Below are 26,158 nucleotides of genomic sequence, written 5' to 3' on the forward strand. Positions count from 1 at the left end.
ATCGAACAATCACACACAAGCAAGCAAGCAAAAAAAAAATAAAAAATAAGAAAAAAATAAGAAAAGCCCAATCAACAACAACAACAACAACAACAACAACAACCACAACAACAACAACAACAACAATATAAAACAACAACAACAATCCAAAATGCAGTTTCTTTATACTTTTGAAAGCGCTATGGGTGTGCATGGTTTGCTTAAATTCTTTTAGCAAAAATTTAGACTCTAATTTTGTCTCCTCTTCATGATCATGGCCAAAGACAGAAACATCTCACGATGTCAGATCATTTAGGGTTTAATTTTCTTCTTTCATGAAAGCAATAGAAATTTGCCTTTAAGCACTGTGAAAATGAAACAAAATTAGATTTTAAACTTTGTTTTAAAAAAATGCTGAAACTATGAAGACTCTAGCCAATTATGCAATATTGATGAATGTATAACGAAATACGGTAGGGATTCATTATATTATTCAAAGGGAATTTCTGTCAACACGATATCATATTATAGCGTCTATGAAATCTGCAAAATGTTATGTCAATTGATCTCCCTCCATTCAATAAATCCATATGAATGTTTGAAGAAAGGTCCTCTTAAAAGTGGGGGAACCAACTTTTGCTCACGCCGGGTCTTCTCTGTGAAACTCACTCCCTCAATAAGTTATTGATTAAGAATAGTAATTCCGTTGAAGTTATCTGAAAAGAATCTCAAGAAGCATTTTTGTTTGAATTAGCTTACGATTTTTGATTGTTATCCATATTTTCATACTAATTACTATTATGTTCTTCTGTATTATACTATTTCACTTTGTCGTTTTCTTTCTTACGTTGGTATGTTATTCGTATTTTGTGCAATTTGCGCCGTCTAGAGCATTTATTATTAGATGGATTTAGCGCCTAATAAATCTTATCATTATTATTACTACACTGTACCATGACTATGAATTAATTATGTGTTATTATTATTATTATCATTATTATTATTATTATTATTATTATTACTACTACTACTACTATTATTATTATTATTTCATCATCATCATTAAAACAATGCAAACGCGCACACCGGCTGCTTTAGACGTGTGTTGTCTTCATGTTGATGATATTCTTGAATGGCTCAGGGAATTAAATGTTTCAAGTTTATCCCATCTCCCAACTCTTTTCTCTTGTAGAAGAAAGTGTCATTATGTGTTTCAAAGATAAAGCACTAAGTAAGCACATCATATTGCGGATGTCTGGCCGGCAAAGATCATACATTATCTACCGCTTAAGTATGCAAGACACTTTGAAAGTCTCGCAATATTCGTAGGCCTATACTGCACACAAGTCAACCATAAAAGTTCATTAAATCGTGCTTTTTAAACGTTGTCTGACAGTAAAGACCACCTTGTATTCCAATTGTTACTTCTTTAATTCTTCTGTAGACTCATTGCCTAAAGTCACAAAGGTAGGCGGAAAAGAAAACGAGGTGACAAATCGCTTTTACTTGCATTGAACCAAAGAGGTTCTCATTGAACCATGAATGATCGTTCATCAAAGAGATACAATCTCTTCGCCGCTCATACTATTAACACAATTTGATTTAGCATCGACTTATCTGCGTGTACGTCTACTCACCAGTCCAATTGCACATAGTGTATCGGAGTGCGTTCGTTGTGTCGGTATACCAGTATACGGATAAAGCTTGTCTGCGCATATATAAAGCAAATACTTTAATATCGCACTTCCCCACCGCGCGCAATACATTGCAAGAATTGCCGTAGAAACAGAGACGGCGGCTGCAGAGATAGTAGTTCGACAATCGACTAAAATCGAGGTCTTTGGAACATCATCCGTACGGAATTATACCTGTGGTGGAAGCTAGAGTGTTCTAACTATGGCTGCCACCGAAGGAAAGCAGCTTTCAACGACTGACAGGGTGATGAAAAGTAAGTATTGAAACAGTGAGTGAGTCTAGTCGAGCAGCCGCCATGTTTACTATGCCTGACTACGGAGTAAAATACAAATTTTATTGGTTAGGTCGGCCCGGCCCATTTCCATTACCTGGCAGGGAGAGTGTACCCGCTTGACAGTGTAGCAAACACAGTCTACTGTTCGCAATGCAGATGCTAGTGATACCATTCATTGACCTGGCTGTTAAGTCATGCTATTTTGGTAGTGTGCCCATCTATTAGTCTTTTCGCTAGGAAGATGTCTTAGGCATGTAGAAAAGCTGTGATTTAATCATGATTGTTGCTCTGAATTTATTAAAAGGCTCAATGTTATCTCTCACCTTTATTGTACACTACACAGTAAAATTACGCAGACGACTGCACTATCCTCATCATGAATGAATGCCATCACCATAGACATAGTAAATTTGCATTGACGACGCTGTTTGTGCTGCGGGGCAGAGAAACATTCAACAGTTACAGTGTAGATCTACATAATGTTAATGTTATGGTCACATACATGTAGCTCTAGGTAGATTCTATAAAATTGGCAAGTGCATGGGTATAGAACAGGGCAATTCATGCAACTGTGTCAGTGTGTGTGTGAAGAATAGCCTGTGATGAGTGTGAGTGATATGGTGAGTGTGAATGAAGTGTCATTGCATTCTCTACGACAGTACACGTACGTAGGGTAAAACCTCCAGTATTCGGTCATTTAAGCTTTTCTGCAATATTTCTTTAAACTGAAATAATACATACAAAATCATATCTACGACAATGTATGCTAAATGTATCAGATTTCTTTTATCTCAATTCTTATATTGTTAAATAAAGCAAAAATGCCAAGGTTCAACCTCCCATGCCAAAATTTGACTAGATTCTACACGCAATCGCATAGGTTTTACATGTAGGGCCTACGTGTCGAATTTTGGATGGAGTTTAATCGTGGGCAGCTTGCTTTACATCGTAGGATTTCATTAAATCCCAATCACCTTCATAATCCCCCAGAATACGGTCAACACGATCAGAATTCGGTCGGGCGATATGCGTGTTCATTGTTGATACGCATTCAAGGCCACTGAAAAATGTGCAGCGCCATACCATGTTGCCGCAAAATTGCATCAGGGACATTGCGGCGCCCATTGGTGACGCAAGTCGGCACTTGCATTCAATCCCTAGGCTGTATGGTAGCCCTATTACATATCAACCACCCTTTTTGAAACCGACCGCGTATACATACATTGGCGCACAGAGCGCTTAGTACGCACTTCACTGCGCGCAGAGCACATAAAAATGGATTGGCTTTGACTGTTGATGAGGATGGTGTGGGAAAACGCGAGAATTCACTGTTCATTAATGGTTTTAATCAAGGACAAAATTTCGAATGAATATTTTCACCTAATCGTAATGTAATGTCTATGGAAGTTTCTAAAAAGCTTCGTACAACACGGTGTTCAATACAACTCGGTTTGCGTGCATTGTCAATGCAAAAACAGCGGTCGATCTCAATAAGGAGCTTTACCGCGGGGAGCTGAAACGAGGCCACGCAAGTTCGACGGCGATATTTTTGCACTGAAACTTTGAATCAAAAAGGGAACAACGGCATTTGATAGTGCTGGATTTTCTCAATCACATAGGTCAAGTTTTTTACGTGAATTTCACTGTTAAATATTCTTATCAAGCAAATAAACATTAGGCGGTCGATGAGTAGTAGGTCCAACCATACGTTTACAATATAGTAACTGCATCGGCACGTACGGAGATTGTTTTTGCGGATGCCATCACACTAGGAGCTTGCGATCTTTATAGGCGAAAAATCATGCAAGAGAACGGCGTAGGTCTACATTGTATTTCTATTTCTCGATTTTTAGCACTTTTTCCGTGACCCTGGCTCTTGTAACTGGGCTTTAAATTCGCTCGCGCTTTGGAAAAGTTGCGCTGATTCTGATTTTTTGACAGTGAAATTTGGGATTTTAGATGCATTTTTGGAGGGGACTAAGGGACTTTCCTTTTGTGAACGACCGGTATGTGAAATGATGTGATTTGTGTGTGTTGTGACCATAGAACTTGCTGTCTTGTTATTAGTGATAAGTGACCAAATTCTGGTAGGTGACTGAGTACTGACTGGTAGGCTTACCCTACTCCTAAAATGTTTGTGAAAAGAAACCCTAAAATAGATTTGTGGGATTGTGGTATTCAAGGAGCTGTCCTGAGACATGTTGTCATTTGTGGTGATGGGGTGAAATGATGGGACATTTGACAATTCCAGTGACTAGAGACCTTCAGTGTTGTTGACAGCTGTAGATGCAAGCAAGAGAGTGGTGAGACAGGGGGAGGGGGTTACCTCCATAGATCCTCTAGAAGTTTTGGGCCTAGAATCTAGTAATGAGTAACACTGCATTGATTAAAAATTTGTGGTTTGGATTATAAATTCTTGTTCTGTCTGTTCAATAAAGTTTTGCTGAATCATGGGTAGGATTTAATACCAACACATGATTCTCATTGTGAAGGGAGAATTGAACTTTGCTGGGTTATTTTTGAAAAATGTAATAAAATGTGCATTTACTATCCTCGGGAGACCACCTTTCAGCTGCAAATATAGTGCACACAAATAGTAGTAGAACTCTACTCAAGTCGGGGCCAGTTGTTGCATAACACACAAATGCAACAATTTCATTTTTTTTTTTTTTGTAACAGAAAACGTAATAAGCTGTTTGATAAACAAGGTATTGTAAGTAAATTAGTGAGTGAGTTGATGATACAGTATGTTCCTTTTCCCTCAAGATTTTACAGTATTAATTGTGTCACAATGGTTAGGATCATTGTTTTTTAGAAAAGTTTTACAAAGTTGTGATCATAGCAGTTTGATATAATATGTTGTGTCAAATTACATTCAAATGTTACCATGTTTGGGATAGGCAATAATGTTTCCCAATATATTCTTTGCAACAAAATACTATTAGTAACTTGATTTTGTTGTAAGAAGATTAAGGTTTCCTTTTGTCCTCTCCTGTCCTGTCTATCATGTGTTAATTCTGCCTGAAGTCACTGTGTAGAAGTGTTCCTTGCAGTGTAGTGTGTTCTGGTATGTGTAGCTTGATAAAAATGTTTGCTTTAAGTAGCAAGGTGTTGTTAAGTTTTGAAATCATAGTAACTCCAAACCAAATGGACAGTGACATATTTTCTCATAGAAAATATAATTCAGGCATGGCTATTAAATAGTCTGACAGACATTGTATATATTGTGAGAATGCCCAGTAGTGTCAAGCTAAAATAAGTGCAGGTACATAAAGCACTGTATGGTCTAGCTGCGATCAGTCCTGTATGCCCAGATTCACAGGTTGCTGGATGCTTCATGCTTGTTTATCTAACAATTTTTCAATTTTTCCATATGTTCTAAAAGTGATTAACAAACTACGAAGTATAACCATTAGGTTTCAGTGGTGCAGAAGACATTCTAGTGTTGTTTTTATAACAGACTGTGTTTGGCATTGCCGAATGTAAAAAGAAATACAGCAAAAAACAAACCTGTAAACAAACAACAAACAAACAAACAAACAAACAAACAAAGGATATGTTGCAGAGTGGTTACCAGTCAGCTGGCATTCCTGTGAAACAAATTCAACTCCATCTACACTGAACTATTTCCCAAAAGGACCCTCCTAAGTTCAAACATGCTCTTTTTGAGGACCCTTCCTTCTCATACTTTTTCTGAAAGTCTGCTCTCTACGCAACCTCCAGTTACATGTAAAACTCCACGGGAGATGTTTGGGAGGTCTACTCATCAAAGATCCAAGAAATGTACACTTCTATTTAATAAGAGACATCATGACAGTGTCTACACCCTCATGACCTCTTATCCTTTGAAAAAATGAAACCAAAACAACCCACAAAATCTACCATAAACACTGCTCAGGCCCCAGTAGAAATAAAGTTTGTTGCACCAGTGATCAATTTTACAATGCAACATTACGGTACTGTACATTGTGTTTCATGTTGTATTTTTCTTGTGTTTTTCTCATACTGTTCAGATTCTGTTTCTTGTGTAACATATGCCTTCCACTCTGCTAAATAGTAATAATAATAGTAATAATAATAATAGTAATAATGATAATGATAGTAATGATAACAAAAATAACTCGAGAAGCACTCTGAGAGCGCAGACCTCCGCCAAGCATGCAAATCATTTTCACCACTGATCTTTTTTTTCCATAGAGATATTTGATTTCCACCCATGCGTACTTATGGCATTGTGTGCTGATAGTCGCCCGCTTTCCCAATATAGAAGCCTTTGTTACGTCATAAACCCTCAGCTGCACCGGCGCGCAGCGCCCTAGCAGAAACTAGAGCACGCATTTTAGTGCGCGCATGCAAACCTCAAATATGCACAGCCTGAACTCCCAAGTTCATTGACCCTACCTGCCAAAATATCAAAAATCCTTCATAAATTCCCCCAAAATTCTCGGATCACCACCAAAAGTTAATCGTTTGTTACTTGTGTCATTCTCAACCTTTCCTGCAAGTTTCAGCCCAATCCGTTAACTATTTTTGAGTTATTTTGCACACGGACAAACAAACAAACAAACGAACGAACGAACACACAAACCAACAGTAACGAAAACATAACCTCCTCCCTTGGCGGAGGTAATAAAAATGATAATAATGGCTACTTGTTAGCACACAGGTCCACCTTCAAATCAGTGCTCATGCCACTTTAATATGTGATTTGCTTTTGGAATGTGCTGTGAGAAATCAGTGGGCAGTTCTGCTGTCAGGGCTTAAATTATAATTTCTTGAAAAGAAAGAATTTTAGGTTTATGGCATTAAGCGTGTGGTAATTGACTCCTTCCATCTTTTACAGTGCAAAGAATAAAAAAGAGCAGTGCAATTTTTATAGACTTTGCAGGGACAATATTATACACATAATTATAATGGTACAATACACATGGATATATGTTTTTGTCACAAATGTGATTCTGCATTGCACTTGATGACAACAAATATTCTTGTATTAGTGCTGATTGACTGATAGCTGAGCCCTGCGTGCCTGAGTAGTCAGGAAATGCTCAACCTTCCTCATGCCAATTAGAGAACGTAATTGTCTACTGTGCTCATGAATATTATTATCAAGCAGCTTTTGTTGCATGGTATGCTACACAAAGAACATACGTGTAAAGTCCATGATCGCTTTGTGTGTGTTTGTGTGTGTGTGTGTGTGTGTGTGCTCTTTTTCTTGTGAAGGAACGGCCTTGTTTCATTATAAAATTCTGTAAACTCTATGGGATGTACATCAATACATAATATGTTGTTTGTGCTTCAGAAGGAGGACTTTTGTTCAGAATACATTTACATGTGATGTTGAATTTCTCCCACTCGACTGAATGGGCATTCAGGCAAGGGCACATACTGTTGTGCTTCAGGCAAGGGCCCACTCATGTTGTTTGCCCAACAGTGGATTTTAGTTGCCCTGGCAATGGCACAAGTGAATTTGTAGCACACTGCGTAAAGTTAAAAAAAAAAGTTATGAAATATTTAAAGTGTCTTGTGTTTGTACGAAACTGATTTTGGGACGACAACATTCTTTGTGAATAAGAACAGCCAATGATATCATTACATCACAAATTTCCTGTTGGTTGGTTCATGGAAAATATTGTTAAAATATTTTGATATTGTTGATAATTTAAGCTATGATAATCCATTGCGTCCTCAAAGTCATCATTTGCAATGCTTCCATAATCTTGTGTAAAGATAACTTGTAATTCATACATTGTATGTAATCTTGAATTTTAAGTCAACTACAGAAATTGTGTGTACAAGTCCAAGGGATACTATGCACAGTGTACATTTAACTTAATAGAGGATGGAATTACTGTACAATTGACAACAATGTGGGCATGTTGAAGGAAATTCCAAAGATTTGTTTTTATTTAGTAAATTAGATTAGTACACAAATACCTATATAACATAAGGACCGATAGTAATACACTATATTATTAGATTTCTAGCAATTGTAAGTTTTGTTAAGATTTTTCCAAAGTTCATACAGCCAATTGTACCAAATACAATACCGGTAACTAATATGGTATGAAAACTCATTATGTTACACACAGTGTATCTTGAGAGGTATTTCTTGAGTTTGGTATCCTTGTAAGTCTTTAAGAACAATATGGAATTTTGTACCCATGGCGTGATCCTACACATCGGTTATTATATAACGCCTGAAGAGATCCTTGTCATTTGATTGGTTGTTTGACATTGATCATTCGGCCCATTTCACTATGACGTCATCATCCGTGCAATTGTGGCTCCATTTACTGTGCAATTTTGGATCCATACGATTTGCTCCATTGCACGCTCGCTGAGAGCGCGGCACACTACGCGTGTAAAACGCTTGCATTTGCAGTGTGTGTACAGTATGCGACAGCGCGCTAGATTAAAGAGCTCAGTGAGCACTCTCGCGATCACAGATTCTCTCTTGTTTCTATATTAATAAAACATCAAATGACAAGGATTTAGGCCTGTATTTTAGGCGTTATATAAAACAAATAATAAATGTTTTTCATTCGTGCAATGGACAGAATATTCCATTCGGTGAAAGATGAAATGTTTCATCCATTCAACTCGGCTGCGCCTCGTTGATTGGATCATTTCATCTTTCACCTCATGAAATATTCTGTCCATTGCACTCATAAACATTCATTATTTGTATACTATAAAACCAGAAACGTACACAGCATGAAACTAATATGTGAAGTGGAGCCAATGGTCCCCCTTTTTTTTGTGGTATGAAACTTATGTGAATTGCAACTGGCATTCATACAAAGTACATGTACTGTAGCATTGTGTAGAAAATACATAGATCTACTTTTGCATGCATTTTACTTCCACACATCTTGGCTCCTCGCAAAATTTGTAGAAGTTTCATTAAATGTGAAAATTTTTGGTTTTACAGTAGACTTGAAATTGACGAGATGTAAGCTACTACAATGTAATATACAAATGTACAATGTGTACTGTACATACAATGTACACTTTGTATCCTGCTTGAGAGTTTTCACAGGCTGAAAATACATGTATGCATGGGGTATCTGGGAATTTGGCAGAGTTGTCATTTTGTAAGCACAGTAAATGCCCAAAGGCTGTGAGACTATCATGCAAGCATCATATACTATCATAGTATGATGAAATATTAACAGAAAGAAAGTTAAATTATAGCAAGTTAGTTTGTTCATGCCTGTTCTCTTTGCGAGTGATTATGGCTTTATGATGATTAGTAATGAAGTACACTGATCATGTGTTTTTCTCACCAGGTATTTTCAGGAGAGGCTTACCTGTGTATTTTATCATGCAAATGAAGTCTTTTGCAATTGACTGCTTGTTCAAATCAGTATTTGCTAGCAGGCTATGTGTAGCTTCCTATATGTACAAGATGTAATGCATCTTTAAGTTATCTTGATCTTATGTTTTCCACATACATGTAAAAGGTGTAATATTCTGTAGGAATTACAAGTTAAATTCTATCACCGATAAAAAAAATACAATAGGTTTACTTTAAGTGAGATAAACTTGCACCCAAAGCATTCATTACATAGATCACACCAAAATGTATTTGAAACATTAAGCTTTACAAAACAAATCCTCTTGGTGTTCAGAGGTAATTGGATGTTAACTGTACTGTATTTCTGGAGATTGTACACTATAAAAAAAGTATAATTTACATAATTACATTATGTATTCAGTTTTAGCGACCAGATGACGGGCATTACAGCAAGTCGAAACAGAAAGAGTCAATATAGATGATTATCAATTTGACAACTGGGACACATTTTACCATCTTGTTACTATAATGCTGCCTTTGAAATTTGTATGAAGCATACTTTTGCAACAACATTAATATCCAATATCATCCTTGTTTGTTCAAATTATGTGTACTAGTCAGTGATAGTGACTTTCACATACAGCAGGGGATACATTGTGTACACTTACATCTGTTTGAAGCTTATGCTGGACACTTAAATGCACATAATATGAAAAATTGCATTTATGTACTAGAAACTCCAGTGTGAGCCAGTACTTGTAGTGTGTCTCAAGTCATTTGAGCACTTCATTTATACACATTTGGTTTCTCAGCACTGGTGCATGCTCATATCAAACATGTCTGTAGAACTTAAGTTTTAAATGCTAATCTTTCCCTGTACATGTACAGGTTGTATAAGATTACAGTTACATTATCTTGTGTAGATGCTCATTACTGGATGTTGACTCTCATTTGATTTGACAGAGGATCTCTTTTCTTCCCTAATGTTGTAGATTATGCCATGAAAAGGGTCCCGTTTCCCTGAGCAAACATGCATTACGATTCTTCCCATACAAATTATTTTGACATTTACCTGTCTTGTGTGTGCATCTGGTAGTGCAATTTGCTGACACACAGCGTGCATGTACCCTGCCAAATTTGTCGCTTATTGCTTTCACTATGCTCTGTGTGCCTATGGCCATTTTGGACTAGCCTTTTCCCTTCAATAATATAGTGCCTTACATGTCTGCAATTAAGGCGTGATAACACAGTACCCCTGGGAATGTATTTTAAATATACCCTGTGATGCTTATGTTTACTGTATGTCTTATTGCATAGTCTTGTGTGATTCCCGCAAAGATGGTTAGTAGTGTAATTATCTCTCTCTTTTGGTGGTGGTGGTGGGGGGGGGGGAGCATTTCTATTACTGCATTGTACAATGTATAAAGTAAGGTTGTGTTTTGCATCTTTTAAGTTACAACTGTACTTTCCCCTCCTTTCTTTTTTGCTGAAATCTGGATGTGGTAATCAGCTATTCCAAGCTAGTCCAGTTTGTGAACTACTTGCACTTTAAGTTTGAACCACTTATATGGGTTGCAAATTGGAACCATTTCACACTACTTGTAAATGGTTTTGGATTATCGTAAACACTGTATCAGTAATGCCCAAACATGCAAAATTGTTGACCTGATCAAAACACTTGTATTGACCACTGCAATTGTCTCATTTTCAGAAGAGTAAATGTAGTTTTTATGAAAAGGATTTTGTGCTTGCTCAAACTCTTTTTCAATGAAAGGAAATCTTGATTGATGGTACAAGTGTTACCAAATGCTAACAACATTTCCTGGATGACATATTACACATGATAGAAATGTGGATAAAAGTATGTGATAGCATAGTCACTTTGAAGTGAAATTTGTGTACTGTCAATCTGAAAACAGAAAGAAAGAAAAGAGATTGAAGTGGAAAGCTGTGGATTCAATTCAAGTCACCAGTTCATTTCTTTGTGCTTCTCCCAGTCTATGTGCATAATAGTTTATCGGCATCGAGACCTACAATATACAATGTACTGTACTGAAAGTGATTTCTTGTAGATCATTGTATTGGATGCACTGAAAGGCAAACTGTACTACAGTTACTGAGTACATGTACTGTACAGTTGTAGTTCACTTCTTAATGGCCGTTATGACCTATTGTATGTGAGTGGAAGTGGGCTTTCATTTCTGTAAGGCCAAGTAAAAACGAAAGTAGTTTCTCATCCTTATGCGCATCCGATTTGGGTGGCACATCAATTTTTTTACTATTTACTGATTTTCAAAAGAGTAATGAAAATATTTTAAAATTGTGTTTCTCGTCCTTTTCCGCATCCTTTTTGAGTTGCCACATCAACTATTTGATATTTACTACTTTGGAACAGCCAAAAACAAATTGGAAATTTACATACCGATAATGATGACAAGCATACACTGTGCATTGCATTAGAATCTCCTCTAGTATTGTACTGTACGAGCTGAAATTTTCGCGTACAGATATTTTCGCGAATTGCTACTAGGAGAACATTTTCACGTGTTGTTAATTTCGCGGTTGCAAGGTCTAACTGTGCTTATCTGTTCGCACGTTGTTACTTTCGCGTGTTGTTATTTTCGCGGTTCAAAGGCAATTCGCGAAATTCGCGAAAATAAAACCACCGCGAAAATTTCAGCTCGTACAGTATGTAGTAATGATACGGTCTGTGCAGGGTATCGTACCGCTAGGCGGCGAGAGTGATCTTGTACAAACCAGCTGCTGTACCTTGGACCTGCACGCGAGGTATTGAGAAAGCATCACAACATGTCATACAATTGTACATGTGTACATCGTTAATGCACAAACATATCTTCATATGTCGTATATATGCATGCATATTACACCTATTTTCAATGGTTTTGTACTCATGCCAGCTGATACCGTGCTTGCCAAAACATGAGTAAAGTTTTGTACTGCCTCGTAAATGATTTTCAAACATATGTACCAACTCACTGTAGATATTTTATACACTTTCTATAGGGCTTTCATAGCTCAGTCGGTAGAGCACCGGGCTAGCTCCGGAGGTCTCGGGTTCGAATCCCGATGGAATCCCATTTTCTTTGTTCATTTTTTTTTTAACTAATAAATTACTGTATGTTCATTTCTGGTCAGTTTCCCTCTGTTTGTGTTTGTTACATACCGGTACTCAAAAAGCTGCATCGCTTTGGTGATCCCTTGCATTTATCCCTAAGTTGAATTATCCTTCGGGTTTATGCAGGTTTAAGTACATGTGTGTACAGTAGTTAGGCAAATGAGGTTTTATATTTATTTTTTTTTTTAGCACCTTGCTATGCTCAAAATTGTCAGAATTTCACATTTTTTCTAAGTGTACAGTTCTTTCAAGTCCTTTCTTTTTGTGTAAGATAAGTAGTTTGTCATTTTTTTTTCATTGTCTTAAGTTGAGTGTGGAGTAGACCCAATGATAAACAAATGTGTCTGATTTGAAAGGGAGCATGTAATAGCTTTTTAGAAACTTTACAAAATGCTGTACATGTATACTTTCCTTTAAGAAAAAAAAAAACTTGCCGAAAATATGCTTTTAAAAGCATTCACAGAATATTGCCATTTAGCATTATAGGCAGGGTTCCCACTGTATTGCAATCCGCTACACATGCTACAATTGACCATTTTGTTTTTGTTTTTGTACAATGTATTCATAAATATGTCTATCACAAATTGCGCCTCTTTTAAAATTGTGATATTAATCATGGAGTAGTCATGGTGATCTTGTCAGATTTTATCAGATCTTTAGGTCAGTCCTGGCAATCACATTGTTTTGGAACCATCCAAAATTTGTCTGCCGTCAACATGATGCCATGACTGACCTCAAGATCTGATGAAATCACCGCGACTTCTCCATGATTATAGACCATGATTCCAATTGTAGCACAAATTTTGAAAGACGTTTCAACCAAAAATTCTATGATCAGCTACAAATGTACTATTGGCCAATCATGGTATGTGTAGCGGATCACACAAAAATGGGAACCCAGCATAAGCATGACAGGCAAAACATCATCATTAGCAATTATTTGACATAATTTATTACAAGTGTTTTAATTATTGGATGTAGGGCCTATGTTTTAGAAATTTGTTCCACATGGACGTGAGTTTTGAAACTATGATGCAGTATGGACCTTTAATTATTTATGTGTTTTCATTTTATTTTTTACATGTCTCCTTGGAGATATCATTTAATGATTAAAATGCCTGAAAGTGTACTTAAGTGATTTGGAGCCTGACACACAAAATCAAGCCTACCCTTTATGCTAAGACTAAGTATTGATCCTTGAGCGAAAAAGAAAAACAAAAAGAAAAAAAGTTCGAAATTGTCAAACGGAACTTCTTCGCACATCATAGACATCAGCATCATCAGATAAACCAAGAACCTCTTGATTGATGCAGTTATGAAGTAGTTTTCAAAGGAGTGATGTTTCCATTTGCTATATGGTACAAAGAAGATATATTTCTTGTGATTCAATGATTTTCGACATCAGGTGGGATTATAGTACTGCAGGAAAAATGTTTCATACAAGAGGATTTAGATTTATGAATGTTCACTAAATTGGAAGTTGAGGGAATGATACATGTACATACTGTGTGCGCATGGAAACTCACTGCACATTTCCAGGGAGAAGTTTCCTCCTGAGGCCAAATCTGATTAGATGCTGCCCCGAGGTCATAAATTAAGTGGGTAGGTCGTGGCTGCAGGTGTACTTGAACAGTGCAGTTCGTCTTCATCCCAAATCATGAGCTAATTTTGCAGTTAACCATTCTGAAGGATGGTGATTGGTTAGCTTGCTGCCGCAGAACTGGTTAGAAGTTTTGTGCACAGTGTATATGACTCTCAAGAGAAAAATAAGCAGCATGTGCTTAAAATTTAAAGATGGTGTTATTTCAATATGAAAACACTTTGTGTTTTACAGTGTCAAGTGCATTTGTAGTTTCAAACATACATGTACCGGTACACAGACGAGACACGTACAGTTGTACCACATGTCATGCACAGATACACATGAAATGCACTCATAGGCACATTCACACCAAATATACACACCCTCCCGTAGCAGTGAAAGCAGATCTAGAAGAGGCAATGTATGTCATGCCACATATCAGACATGATATTTTACCGATCCAGTTTCTAATCCTGGCAGAGTACTTGTAACATACACCGTGTGGCTACACAGGCAAATCACATATAGTCATAATTGATTGAAAGCGCAGATTAATCAGCCAGTATATAACAAACAATTTCTGCGTAGAAGAGAGAGTGAATGCCGTGCTGGTGTGTGGGCCTCACCGGGACTGCCTAAATGCCGGCTAACATGAACAAACGTCGTCGAGCTAATAATTTAGCTGGCGTTGGCCTGCTCGCTGTGTAGTGTAGAGGGGAAAAAAAAACAACAACTTTTGACTGTTGACATGGCCAGCCAAGCCAAGTCACTGCTGACATTTGCATGCTATCAATTTCCCCATGCAAATGAAATTGCAGGTAACAAATGCAGGCCGTCCATGTCTGGCAGCTTACATTGATTGCCATGGATGAGAGGAGGGCAGAGCCATGGTGATGAATGAACACTTGCTTTGTGGGGATGTTTATTCTGGAAGCCATTCTGTGATTTATGCTATTCATTTTGTGAAATAAGCCCTCCCACATGTCCCTTTTTAAATCTAACTCCGCCAGTTCGATTCACTGAGCTTGAAATATCACTTCGAGTAACACTTGGCATGTGTTTTTGATGTTCTAGACCCCCATCCCCCACAACTGAGAGATAATTTTATGAATACAGGAACAAACATTTTAACGATTTAGAGAAGGAAAATATTAGTTTTATTATATTCCATTCCATTCCATTCCATTCCATTCCATTCCATTTGTTTATACACTCTAACACTTTGTGGTAATGAATGAGTCAAGACTCCATATGCAGGGAACTGCATCTCACATCTTGGAAATTTCACTTGTTTGCCTAGTGAATGAATATTCGATAGTTTAAAGTGGATCTTTTGAATCATGGGAACATCTTCATCAAACTTTACCTTTGCTGTGTAAAGATGTGCATGCATGGTTATCTGATCAATTTGTGGATATGTGATTGCAGTGTAACTCTCTGGGTTACTCAAATCTTCCTGCTACGTAAAATCACTATCACAATCTCAAAAGATTGTTATATACATTAATACCTCAGTTAACCTGTGGTACATTTCATGACCTGCAGCTGTCAAGGCATCGGTACTAAAAAAAAAAAAAAAAAAAAAAAAAGGAGGATGGTCGTAGTAGAAAGAGATGGCAGCAAGTCTCTAATTTTATACTTCTGTTTTTAAGACATTAATTTGTTTCAAGTGAAGATCCTATAGATGTTTCTTTGAAAGAGGTATCTATTGTATGAAAAATCTGTAATGGAATTGAGTGACAGCCGACCTTGCTCAAAGCCCTGCTCTTGTCTGGGTAAGACTGGTTGCACGATTATAAAAGAATAAAAAAATGGAGGAAATGTAGGTTACCTAGTGTTGCTAATGCGCAGTCATTATGATGTTTCTTGTGCATGTAAATAAATCAATATCTGGCAACATTTGAGGTTGGCCATTGCTATTTCTATTCCAGTGCATCAGAGTGGGGCTTATTCCATCGTTGACTTGAATGCCAAAAGTGGACGGTTGCCGCCGGCTGGCTGCGCTGACCTTTCTTTCCACTCACATAATATTCCACAGACTTGAGTGCTTTGCCAGTTTTTAAGTCAGGCATCAGACCCACTCAAGAAATGCATTTCAGACTTGGCTTGGCGCAGCCTGCTGCGGCGTACGCCTGCCGTATGCCTGCTTGGCCCACTGCACAGGGTTATATATTCATGCAAGATTGCTCTGCGTTGTGTGAATGCATTATATACTGTACATCTACAGTATGGGTTGTGTCTGCCTGGGTCCATAATATTCATAAATAATCATGAATGGCTTTCAAGCGTAATTGTCTCTGCATGGATGGGATGTGTAGGAGGAGTTGTTGGGGACATAGTTGGAGAAAGGGGAGGGGTGGATGGAGGGGGCAGGTCAGAACTGACATCTTGGTTATGAAGTTATCCTGAACAACTTGTAATGGTAGTTTTTGTGTCGTTGAATATTGTACAAAGATATTGCCATCTGTGGATTTCAGGATGTAGCAAGCTTCAGAAGATAAAAACAGTTTGCTGCAAAGATGTCACAATTATCTAGCTGTGTATTATGTTTATGTCTGAATCTCTAGAAACTGTAAAAGTGTACATCTTTTATAAACCATTTCTCTAAAATCACTACCTACATTGTACCCTTATATTGGCACCAAAATTCTTCACACTATCAGAGATCATGTTCTCTTTCTGAGTACATTTGTTTTATACAATATCATTTTCATCAGATTAACAATTTTATTTTCGTTTCATGTAAGTTATTACTGCCAAAGTCTGATAAAAAGAAAGAGGAATCAGTATGATATCCAGTGTCCTATTTCTTTTTTAAAACCCAATTTGCTGCAAGGCAACCCCTCATTATAAGTCATGTTAGATGCAGCAGATACATGTAGAATGTGATGTGAACAGATGCATCGTGTCCTGCAGCTGCTGCTTTGGTGTGAAGTAGTCAGTATGACAATGAAGTACAAGTGTGTTTTTTCTGTTTCTTTTGTTTCAGTTTTTTTTTTAATTGTTTAATCTGCACCAAAGTTCTTCTTTGATTGATAGTCCAAGCAGATTTGTTCATTAACACTGTGACCCAAATAATGCATTGAAGATTACTAAGTATTACCAAACTGTTATTTATCATTGCTGATGTGGAACTGTGCTTTTCTTAAAAAGCAGCATGATATTACTGGATGGGAGTGCAAACAGGAGTGGCAACATTGCTGTACATAATGTGTGATATAAAGAGAGTAAACATTTATTGATGAATGTAGCATCAGGGTTTTATATTCATTGATCCACTGGTTGCGTAGTTCTATCCCTGGAATAATTTCCTGCTGTGCCTGGAAAACAAGAACAAAATTCATGGGCACCCAATTTGATATGGCAATCAATGATGACTGCTGTTGGAGGAAGGAAATAGCCTTGAACTGTTTTGTTACTGCTGGTTGTCATAGCAACTAACATACATTGGTTAAATCAATACGCAGTAAGTGCTGATAATAGGCTCGCTCCCAAGATCCACCGTTTCCCCTCTCCCAGTATTATGGTTTGTTTACTGCTTATGAACACTTCTGCAATATTCATTTGCCTGTTGAGTGGATGTCTGCAAGTACCCATGTGTGGCAAGATGTAATAGTGCTACCTGTGATGAGCTATGGACTGCCACTGTGTATGTACAGTGGCTAGGTTTAGAAATAAAGGTGGTAGTGTCCTGACGTATGTAGCCTCCAGTGTGTTTCTGGGGGTGCAAAGAAGTGAAATATCATCCATAGTATTATGTCAAATGAATTGCTGGTTTCGTCACACTCTTTGTGCTGGTACCATTGAGTACAATGTATCAGAGTAGGAACTAATTTGTGACATTGAATAGTAACAAGAATATTTGAGTACATTGATCCCTGATGTACTTCAAACATAAATGACTTATTAGAAGACACATCCACTTGTGTAGCTCTTCGTCCAGCAAGCCTCCAGTATACAGTGTAAGTATATTGGTCAGAGATTCAAATGAATACCATTTGCTGTGCCCAAATCAGTTATTTTCTGAGACTTTCAATGTGCAGGAAAAAAAGCAAGAACAATCATATTGTTAACCCAACCTACTTGCTACTGAATACAACCAAACTTTTAAATGAATAAAAAGTTGTGCCCTGAAATTATGAATAGTGAAATTGTTGACACAGACTTTGTGACAGATAGTAAAACTTCAGAAAATTCACTCAGTGACGGGGTGGGAATGGGGGAGGGGTTTACTTACTGAACTCAACAGTTTTTATATCTTTATGTATGTGCATTGGTATTAGTTTTTAGTTTCTAACTCCTTGCAAAAGGAATATGTTTTTAACTGCTCATTAAATGTCGGGAGTTATTCTTTTACAGGCCTGTATATTCAGTGAAGTGTTACTTTCTTCCATAATAATAAAGAAGGACATCTTATCGGTGGAAGAAGAGATCCAGAGAGGTTTGTTGGTATGAGCAGTCCATTTAATCTCACAAACCTCCATAAGAAGATGATAATAGTCTTAAGCGATTACTGATTACCCTCCGATTTGTATAAATCCATACAGGCCTCATTGCACCCTCAATGAGCTGAGATATTTTGCTTTATTATTCCCATTTATCTGATGATGCATGTTTACGATGTGTTTTTTTTTTTCTTCTTTCTAGATAAGTGCAGAGTTTCTAAATAAAATGCTTAGATCTTAATTCAGTGTACAATGTAGGATGACAGCAGTTTAAATTCAATGATGCAGTGATGCATGTTCTATTGCATAATTGATGATCTAATCATGAACAGTGGTTTGAATAAAGTTCTGGGCCCTGTATATGAAGAGTTAAAATTGATTATATAGTTGATTTCAACTGTAAGTCTATGACAGGCTGTGTGGTACGGAAATTTATAATCGATTATATCTTTTGATAAAACGGGGCCCTGCAAACCTAGCTTAATTATTAATGTTAAGTAGAAGTCTGCTTTTGAAGGTTCTGTCAGTTGATATTTTGGCAGAAATAAGCATTGGAGGTTAACAGTTTGTTCAGTTAGTTGGCCTTTACATTTACAAGAAACTGATGCATTTGTTCAATAGGCAAGTGTGATTGATTATTTTTTCCAGTCTGTGAGGTATAATGCCATCATGATGTTGAAACAAAAAAATGTCATTAAGGATATGCAGGGATTCTTTTGAAGCTAGCAGACTTCCCCTGCCACATTGTACACCGCAAAGTAGTGCTAAAATGCCTATGGTGGCTTGCTGCTCCCCCATTCATCATGAGCAGGCCATTTGCCCATGTAATTACATCAGCCTTTCTGAAATATTTTTGCCTTGACTGTTTCAAGTCAGGATCAATACTAAAGTCATTAAGCAATTTTGGTCCATATGCCTCTCCTGGCCAACTCGGTTGTTAGTGAGGGCCAATGCATTGTGTGAACTCTTGCCCTTATATCCTGTGGGAAAAATCAAGCAAGAGAATGAGTTTGAGCAAGATATATCAAGCCACATTTCAACTATTTATATCACTATTTCATATAGAGTTTGCACAGTGTACAAGTAAGTAACAATGACACAGGTCACTGCTTTTATTCACCACTGACAGCTGTATTTGAAGTCAGTGCCTCAATACTGTCATCTGAATTAGCCCAGTTTCCCTTAACTAGTTATAATTATGAACAAGACAATGAAAGCAAGAGAAGGTACCACCCGTTTTCTAATCGTGGTAGGGGGCATCGCCCTTACCTTGGATGCATGCAGATCCAGTAATAGCACAAATAAAGGAGGGCTCAATATCTTCTTTGTTATTGAAATCATTGTGCTGCTTCAGCGCACCATGGGTCCAGGGGGAGGTAGCAACTATGCTCTGAAACCATTGTCCTAATCCACGGCTTTTACAGGCAGATAAACACTCCTGGAGTTTAGCATGAGTCTTTTGTTGTAGTTACAATCAATGAGATTGTCACCCCATAATAGAAGGGGGTGGGGGGGGGGGGAGCTGTGCAAGCAAGAGGTTGAGAGTAGAGCGGGAAACAGAAGTTTTCATCACACCATGGTTGTGATTTTGAATGTCTGTTTTTTTAGACCTCTCAATATTTGAAAGTTTTTTTTTTTTTTTTTTGAGATTCAAAAAAGAAGTTATTAACCTCACATCATGCTCTAACTTTAATGATGGCAGTCTTAAAGGTCTTGTTTACCTCGGGAACAGTGATTTAAATTTTTTTACAAGATATGACATTTAATGCATATGTGTAGGTCTTTTGTGCCAAAAAAAATCCTATCATATACAATTTTCGCGATAAAGCCTAAAATATAAGGAGATATCTGTATTTTTCTCAATAAACTAACTGTAGATGGTTTAGTCTGGAAACATTTTTATTATAACTAATGTTCACATTTTTGTATATTTTACAATACTTAGCATCGATTTTACCGATTCAGATTTTTACAGCGGTTGTTTCTATCCCTAACTCACATTTTAGAAATATTTGAGGCACTAATGCTGGGTTTTTGTTTCATCTGCAAATAGTAAATTATGCCTTTAACACACATCTTCAAAAACAAACTCATAACACAGTCAAGATCTAGCATGATTGTTACATTGTATTGCATGATACAGTGTATCAAGTGCCCCAGGGAAGATTTCTCTGAGCTCAAAATGTTTTCAGCATTCAGGTTTATCCATGAAAAATATTTAAGATGCCAAACTTTGATGTACATTCATTCGGAAAACACTGACAATTGATTTTCTTCCCCTGAACATACATGCATTCATTGGTTGTGTATTTTAGTTTGAACTGTTTTTGTTTTGTTTTACTTGGGATGTGATTTTCTCACTGATGGAATGAAATGAACATTGTTCTTTTTTCAAGGTAACCATTCCAAACTCTATTGTTCAATGCTTTTATTTTTTTTTTCAATGCTGCTATGGTGCACAACCAATGGTGGAACCACTGAAAGGTCTTTGAACTTGATGTAGACATGCACATCAGCCACAGTCATATTTGTGTTTGCTGTAGCATGGATATTTTGAATGAAAATGTGCCTACCGGAAGATTAATTGATGGTGGAAGAAATCTGTTTTGCTTGGTCCTGGTTCAGTTCTTAAAAATCTAGGTAATTTGCAGCCAACACAGGTATTAATAAAAAAAAAAAAAACTGTATGAAATGAGTTAAATTTAGTAGGTAGGATAGAGCATCATTGCTTTTTTGGCTCTGTACATATAAAGGTGTTACTATTTAACAGACTGGAAAGTATTCATTAGGTTCATATGGATGTGACCAACTGACTGCAATTACTCGTTGCTCTCTGAAAGTAAATCCTTGTGAAAAGTTGATGGTGAACTGCAAATACTGGGCACTGAAAACGAAAGAGAAGCTTTAAGGCTATGTTGTCATGGGTGTGCCAGATTTGAACAGCCTTTTGTCACCAATTTTGATACCAAATCAACAGAGATGATCAAAGTTCACACATTTTTCTTGCCCAGACAAGTACAACATGGCCAGCCAGTTATCAGAATTGGACAATATGGATGCATTTCTAAAAGAGGTTTGTTGCAGATGATTGTCACTTGTGGTAGGCCAGAGAGGGCCATTGAGAAACTCATCAGGGATAATGATCAGCTCCTTCCTTCTCAAATCAGATAGGGTGGAACAAGAAATGTCAGTAGGAAAGGGGTACAGGTGGGATGCAGAAGTTGGATGGCTTGAAAGCTTGTCTTCATCAACAATGACTGGCCACTGCCACCTGCCCACATCAAATGTGAAGAGTCACTTGTGACCACAAGAGTGGAGAGGGAAGGGGGGGGGGGGGGGTAGGTGGATCAGGGCCCATGAGTACAACTGGATTAGGTTAATCTTGGCCTTTTTGTTGAGAGCTGTGTCAATGGGGAGCCGCTGAGGCTCTGTCCTCTACCTGAAGTTGTCACGTAACCTTCCTCTTGTTCGCTGTGTGATTGGAGCTGGAGCGTGACTGAGCATTGTTTGTCTAATTCTTCCTTCAAAGCCAGCAATTTGCAGTCGCTGTCTCCTTCATAGTTGTATGGATAAGCCTATTACTTCTTGAGACCATGATGTGAGGCTATTGCTGGCACTAAGCATTTGTCCTTGTATGAACATTTCTTTTTCCAGTTTATTCCCCCTTTTTTTCTTTTCATTTTTAACCTACGAAGCCAATAAGTTAATGATGAGACTTACTGACTTCCAAAAATCTGTTTTGAGTACTGTTGACTCAAGCATGACAACAGTTAATTTCAGAAGTTGCATAAAACTGGATCATGCACCTCTTCATATAAGGCCAAAAGGGCTTGACTTCTTTTCTGAAAAAGTATGTGTAATGTCTGCACTGCAGTACTATTTATATGGAAGACAGTTCAGGAGAGGTTCTCTCCACATGTAGTCATCCAAAGAATACATGTGTCATAAATTTAGATGCCTGGTATTTTTAGTTGGGTGAAAATACTATGTTCCTATTCTATCATGTTATCAAACAATTCAACATTAACCAATCAGAACCCAGCAGCATAGGCTTGTTATGAGTAACTGTTGTAGATTGGAGAAAGCATCTTTGAATATAATAATTTTTAGAGAGCATCTTAATCATCCTCACAAGCTATAATGAATGACAGCACCATATTTGTGAGTCTGTAACAAGTATAGATACTACAGTTAGCTTATCAGACGCTGCTTCATTAAGAGATTTGCACGTATTGTAATTTAGAATGAGTGTTGCTGTCGTAGTAAGTTTTTAGTCCTCATTGCTCTGTCATGGTTGTTGTGTGGTTGTTGGTGTGGTAGCTGTATTTATATTACACTTAGTGTTTCATCAAAAAATGAGGTACAGGCCTATAGAGTTTCCCCAGTTGAAGTAATGATGGGCAGAGGGTTCCTTCCCATATCATCATGTTTATTTATTTATTTATTTATTTATTTATCTATTTATTTTTTGTGAGATGTACTTATGTCATTCCTTCTTTTCTCACTTTGCTCTTCCCTGCAGCGGTCCCTCATCCGCCCAAGCACAGACTGACGATGAAGGAGGTATATGACTGCAATGGCAAGCCGCGACCAGAGGTCCTGAAGCAGCACTTTCTCCAGGAGGGACGGTTAGAAGAAGAGGTGGCCCTGAGGATAATCAACGAAGGCACAGAAATATTACGGAACGAAAGTACTATGTTAACAATAGAAGCGCCTGTCACAGGTAAGAGTCTCCCCCCCCCCCCCCTTTCCTGTCGTGAGAGTTTGGGAGAGTTGGTGAGGGACAACTTCAGGGGGGAAAGCCTCTCTCCCCCTCTCCATCTCTCTCCTGTCCCTTGAAATGATCAGTCAGTAGTCTCGAGGCAGGAGATGATATTGCAAAATGAGCATTATTTGTTGTGGAACAGACACCCACCAAGAATCAGAATGCCCCTTCCCTTTCTCTAAGGGTAGGCATTCAAATGAAATGGGTATCCTCTGAAGGGCACTTCCCATCCTCAAGGTTCTATTCTTCTGCACTCAGGAAGGGCAGTTGCTGTTGTGGTTTTTTGTTTGTTTGTTTGTTTGTTAGCTCGTTCTGAGGAATATTCCCACACTGATAGAAGAGAAACATGGCACCATGTCCCTTCCCAATTCAGCCTCCACCCCTGATATCTTACTATTCTTTTCATGCTCTCTCCTGAGCCATCAGTGAGTCATGCTTTTAAATCTCAACAATCTTTCATCCAGTCGAGTGTGGAAAATCAACTTCATTCCCTCAGAGAAAGAGAGAGACATTTAGCTGACCTGCTTGTTGTCAGGTCATAAAAACCAAAATTAATCAGTATTTGTCAGTATAAAGTGGACTGTTATAGATTTTATGGTCTAGAGAAAATTGTCATATTCCTCATATAGGGTAATGAAGGATATTGACACTGTATCTCATTGAAAAAGAGCAATATGAAAGTCCACAATGCAAGTTATCACTTTTTATTTCTCTCTTTAGGATTCTGTACATGTGCACATAATGAAGTGATTGAAAACATTTTTTTGTCAGTATCAAGTAATGCATTGCTACAGTAATGGCAGACTTTCATGAAAGTCACACCAAATGTTATGGATCAAGCTACTCTGTAAAGCAATTTATTTGAATTGTGGCACATCTGTATTATGTGTAGTTGTGCAAGACACCTGTTTTGTGAGTATCGAAAAATACTGCCATGGCAACAGGTTTTTTTTTTTTATACAAATGGTGCAAAATATTGAACTACTCTCAGCGTGTGAGCTTTCAAGTTGGAATTTAGGACATATGATTGCTTTTATATGTAGTCGTCCAAGACACCTTTTTGACAGTGTAAGAAATATGTTGCTATGGCAACAAGATTTTTAAATACAAATCATACTAAGATTTGTGGGCCAGACAACTCTTTTAACTACTTCTTCACTTTTCAGGCAGTTCAGTGAAATTTGGCACACATGGTGAGCTCAAAGTAGTTGTGCAAGACACATTTTCAAGAGTGCTACATGTGTAGAAAGTGTGTTGCTATGGTAACAGCACATCATGGCCCTCAAAAATCAGACAAAAGGATTGTGGATTAAATAACTTTTCCAGTTTTCAAGTTGTTTAAACAAAATTTGGCACATATGTTGAGTTCAATGTAAATTATGCAAGACACACTTTTTTTAAGAGTAGCAGAGAAGTGCGTTGCCAAAGTAACGACACATTTTGGCCCTCAAAATCATGTGAAAGACTTGAGAACCATACCTCTACTCCAGTTTATCAGTGATTTACAAGAAAATGGGCACACATAAAAAGCTTGATGTATCGATGTAGAGTTGTGCAAGACTCATTTTCAATAGTATATTGCCATGGTAACAGCACATTCTGGCCCTCAAAGTCAGGTAAAATGCCTGCGGATCGAACTACTTCTCTAGTTCTCTAGCAATTCAAACAGAATTTGGCACACATATTGAGCTCAATGTAAAATTATGTGTGACACATTTTCAGAAGTACTGAAAAATGCATTGCCGTGGTAATAGTGCATTATGGCCCCCAAACCAGATAAAGGGCTTGTGGATTGAACTTCTCCAGTTTTCAGGCGATTCAAATCAACTTTGATACACTTGTTGAACTTGATGTTAAATTGTGCAAGACAATTTTGTAAGAGTAGTTGGAAGTGCATTGTTATGGCAGTGTATTATGGCCTCCAAATCAGAAAAAAAGCCCTGCAGATTGTATGCTTCTGTAGTTGGTGAGCCATTCAGAAGAAATGCTACATAATATGGTGATTGTGATTTAAAGTTGTGCTCAAGACCTATTTTTCAAGAGTAGCTGGAGTATACTGTTGAGAAAAGGGTAGGCCTACTAGTCACCTTCAGTGATGTATACGGTATGGGGGGGGGGGGGGGCGGCGGGGAGACACCTGCCAAAACAGTTTTATACTGCTTTTGACAGTTTGTAATCGGGTTCTCATTCTCACTTTGGGTCGTACTTATCGCTGTAGAAATTGTGCTACTTTTGTACTAAAATAAGTTAAAAACTTTGACATTTTATTTGAAAGCAGTGAAAGATATCAAATTTTCAATATTGTAACAAATTTCCATGTTCACAAAAATTTCACCAAGACACCCTGTGTTACATTTTGAGGGTTCAGACTGTGTAGGATTCTGTAATATAGCTTAAGTAATGGAAATGAGCTTCTGAAATTATATGATGATACCTACTTTGAATGCATTTTTTTCTTGCAGTATGTGGTGATATCCATGGTCAATTCTACGATCTAATGAAGCTGTTTGATGTGGGAGGCAATCCACGTGAAACTCGCTACCTTTTTTTAGGGGACTACGTGGACAGAGGGTACTTTAGCATAGAGGTGAGTATGTAATGTAACGCTTTGTGGTGCACCTTCAAAGCATACATGCAAATTGGAGTGTGCTGTGAAGTGGTTTCCTCTTGCTTGTCAGCAAGCTGAAACTTGTGTTATATCAAGTATTGTCCCGGTTTTTACAGACATTGTTGTTGCTTTTTTTGTAGTACTTGATTTTTTTTTTTTTTTGCTCTTGTGCTTTTTTTTTTTTTTCCTTTATCTGGCTAAGGTGACCAAAGAAATAGCTGAGATAATTACTAATACTTCATCCACTTGAGGCTTCAATGGCTCAAGAAAGGTGATTGGATATGGGGACGCTCACTATATTTAGATCCAAAGTTACTATGAAAAACAGACGATGTCACAGGTTTTTTAGGTGCAGCAAGTCTGTGGTTTGCAGC

At 37.6% G+C, this 26,158-nt stretch overlaps 1 protein-coding gene across 5 annotated transcripts in view; it reads left to right on the forward strand.

The window, feature by feature from the left end:
- The first annotated feature begins 1,760 nt into the window (after positions 1 to 1,760).
- Positions 1,761 to 26,158, forward strand: part of LOC140228708 (protein phosphatase 3 catalytic subunit alpha-like) — a 108,676-nt gene continuing 84,278 nt past the window's right edge. For all 5 annotated transcript variants that reach the window (XM_072308983.1, XM_072308984.1, XM_072308985.1 and 2 more), the window contains exons 1-3: positions 1,761 to 1,927; positions 22,934 to 23,134; positions 25,639 to 25,763. In XM_072308983.1, the coding sequence (XP_072165084.1) occupies positions 1,876 to 1,927; positions 22,934 to 23,134; positions 25,639 to 25,763 (378 nt within the window). In that variant the 5' untranslated portion in view covers positions 1,761 to 1,875. The remainder of the gene's footprint in view (positions 1,928 to 22,933; positions 23,135 to 25,638; positions 25,764 to 26,158) is intronic.

This window comes from Diadema setosum, chromosome 5 (genome assembly GCF_964275005.1).
Source record: "Diadema setosum chromosome 5, eeDiaSeto1, whole genome shotgun sequence".
Classification (NCBI taxonomy): Eukaryota; Metazoa; Echinodermata; class Echinoidea; order Diadematoida; family Diadematidae; genus Diadema; species Diadema setosum.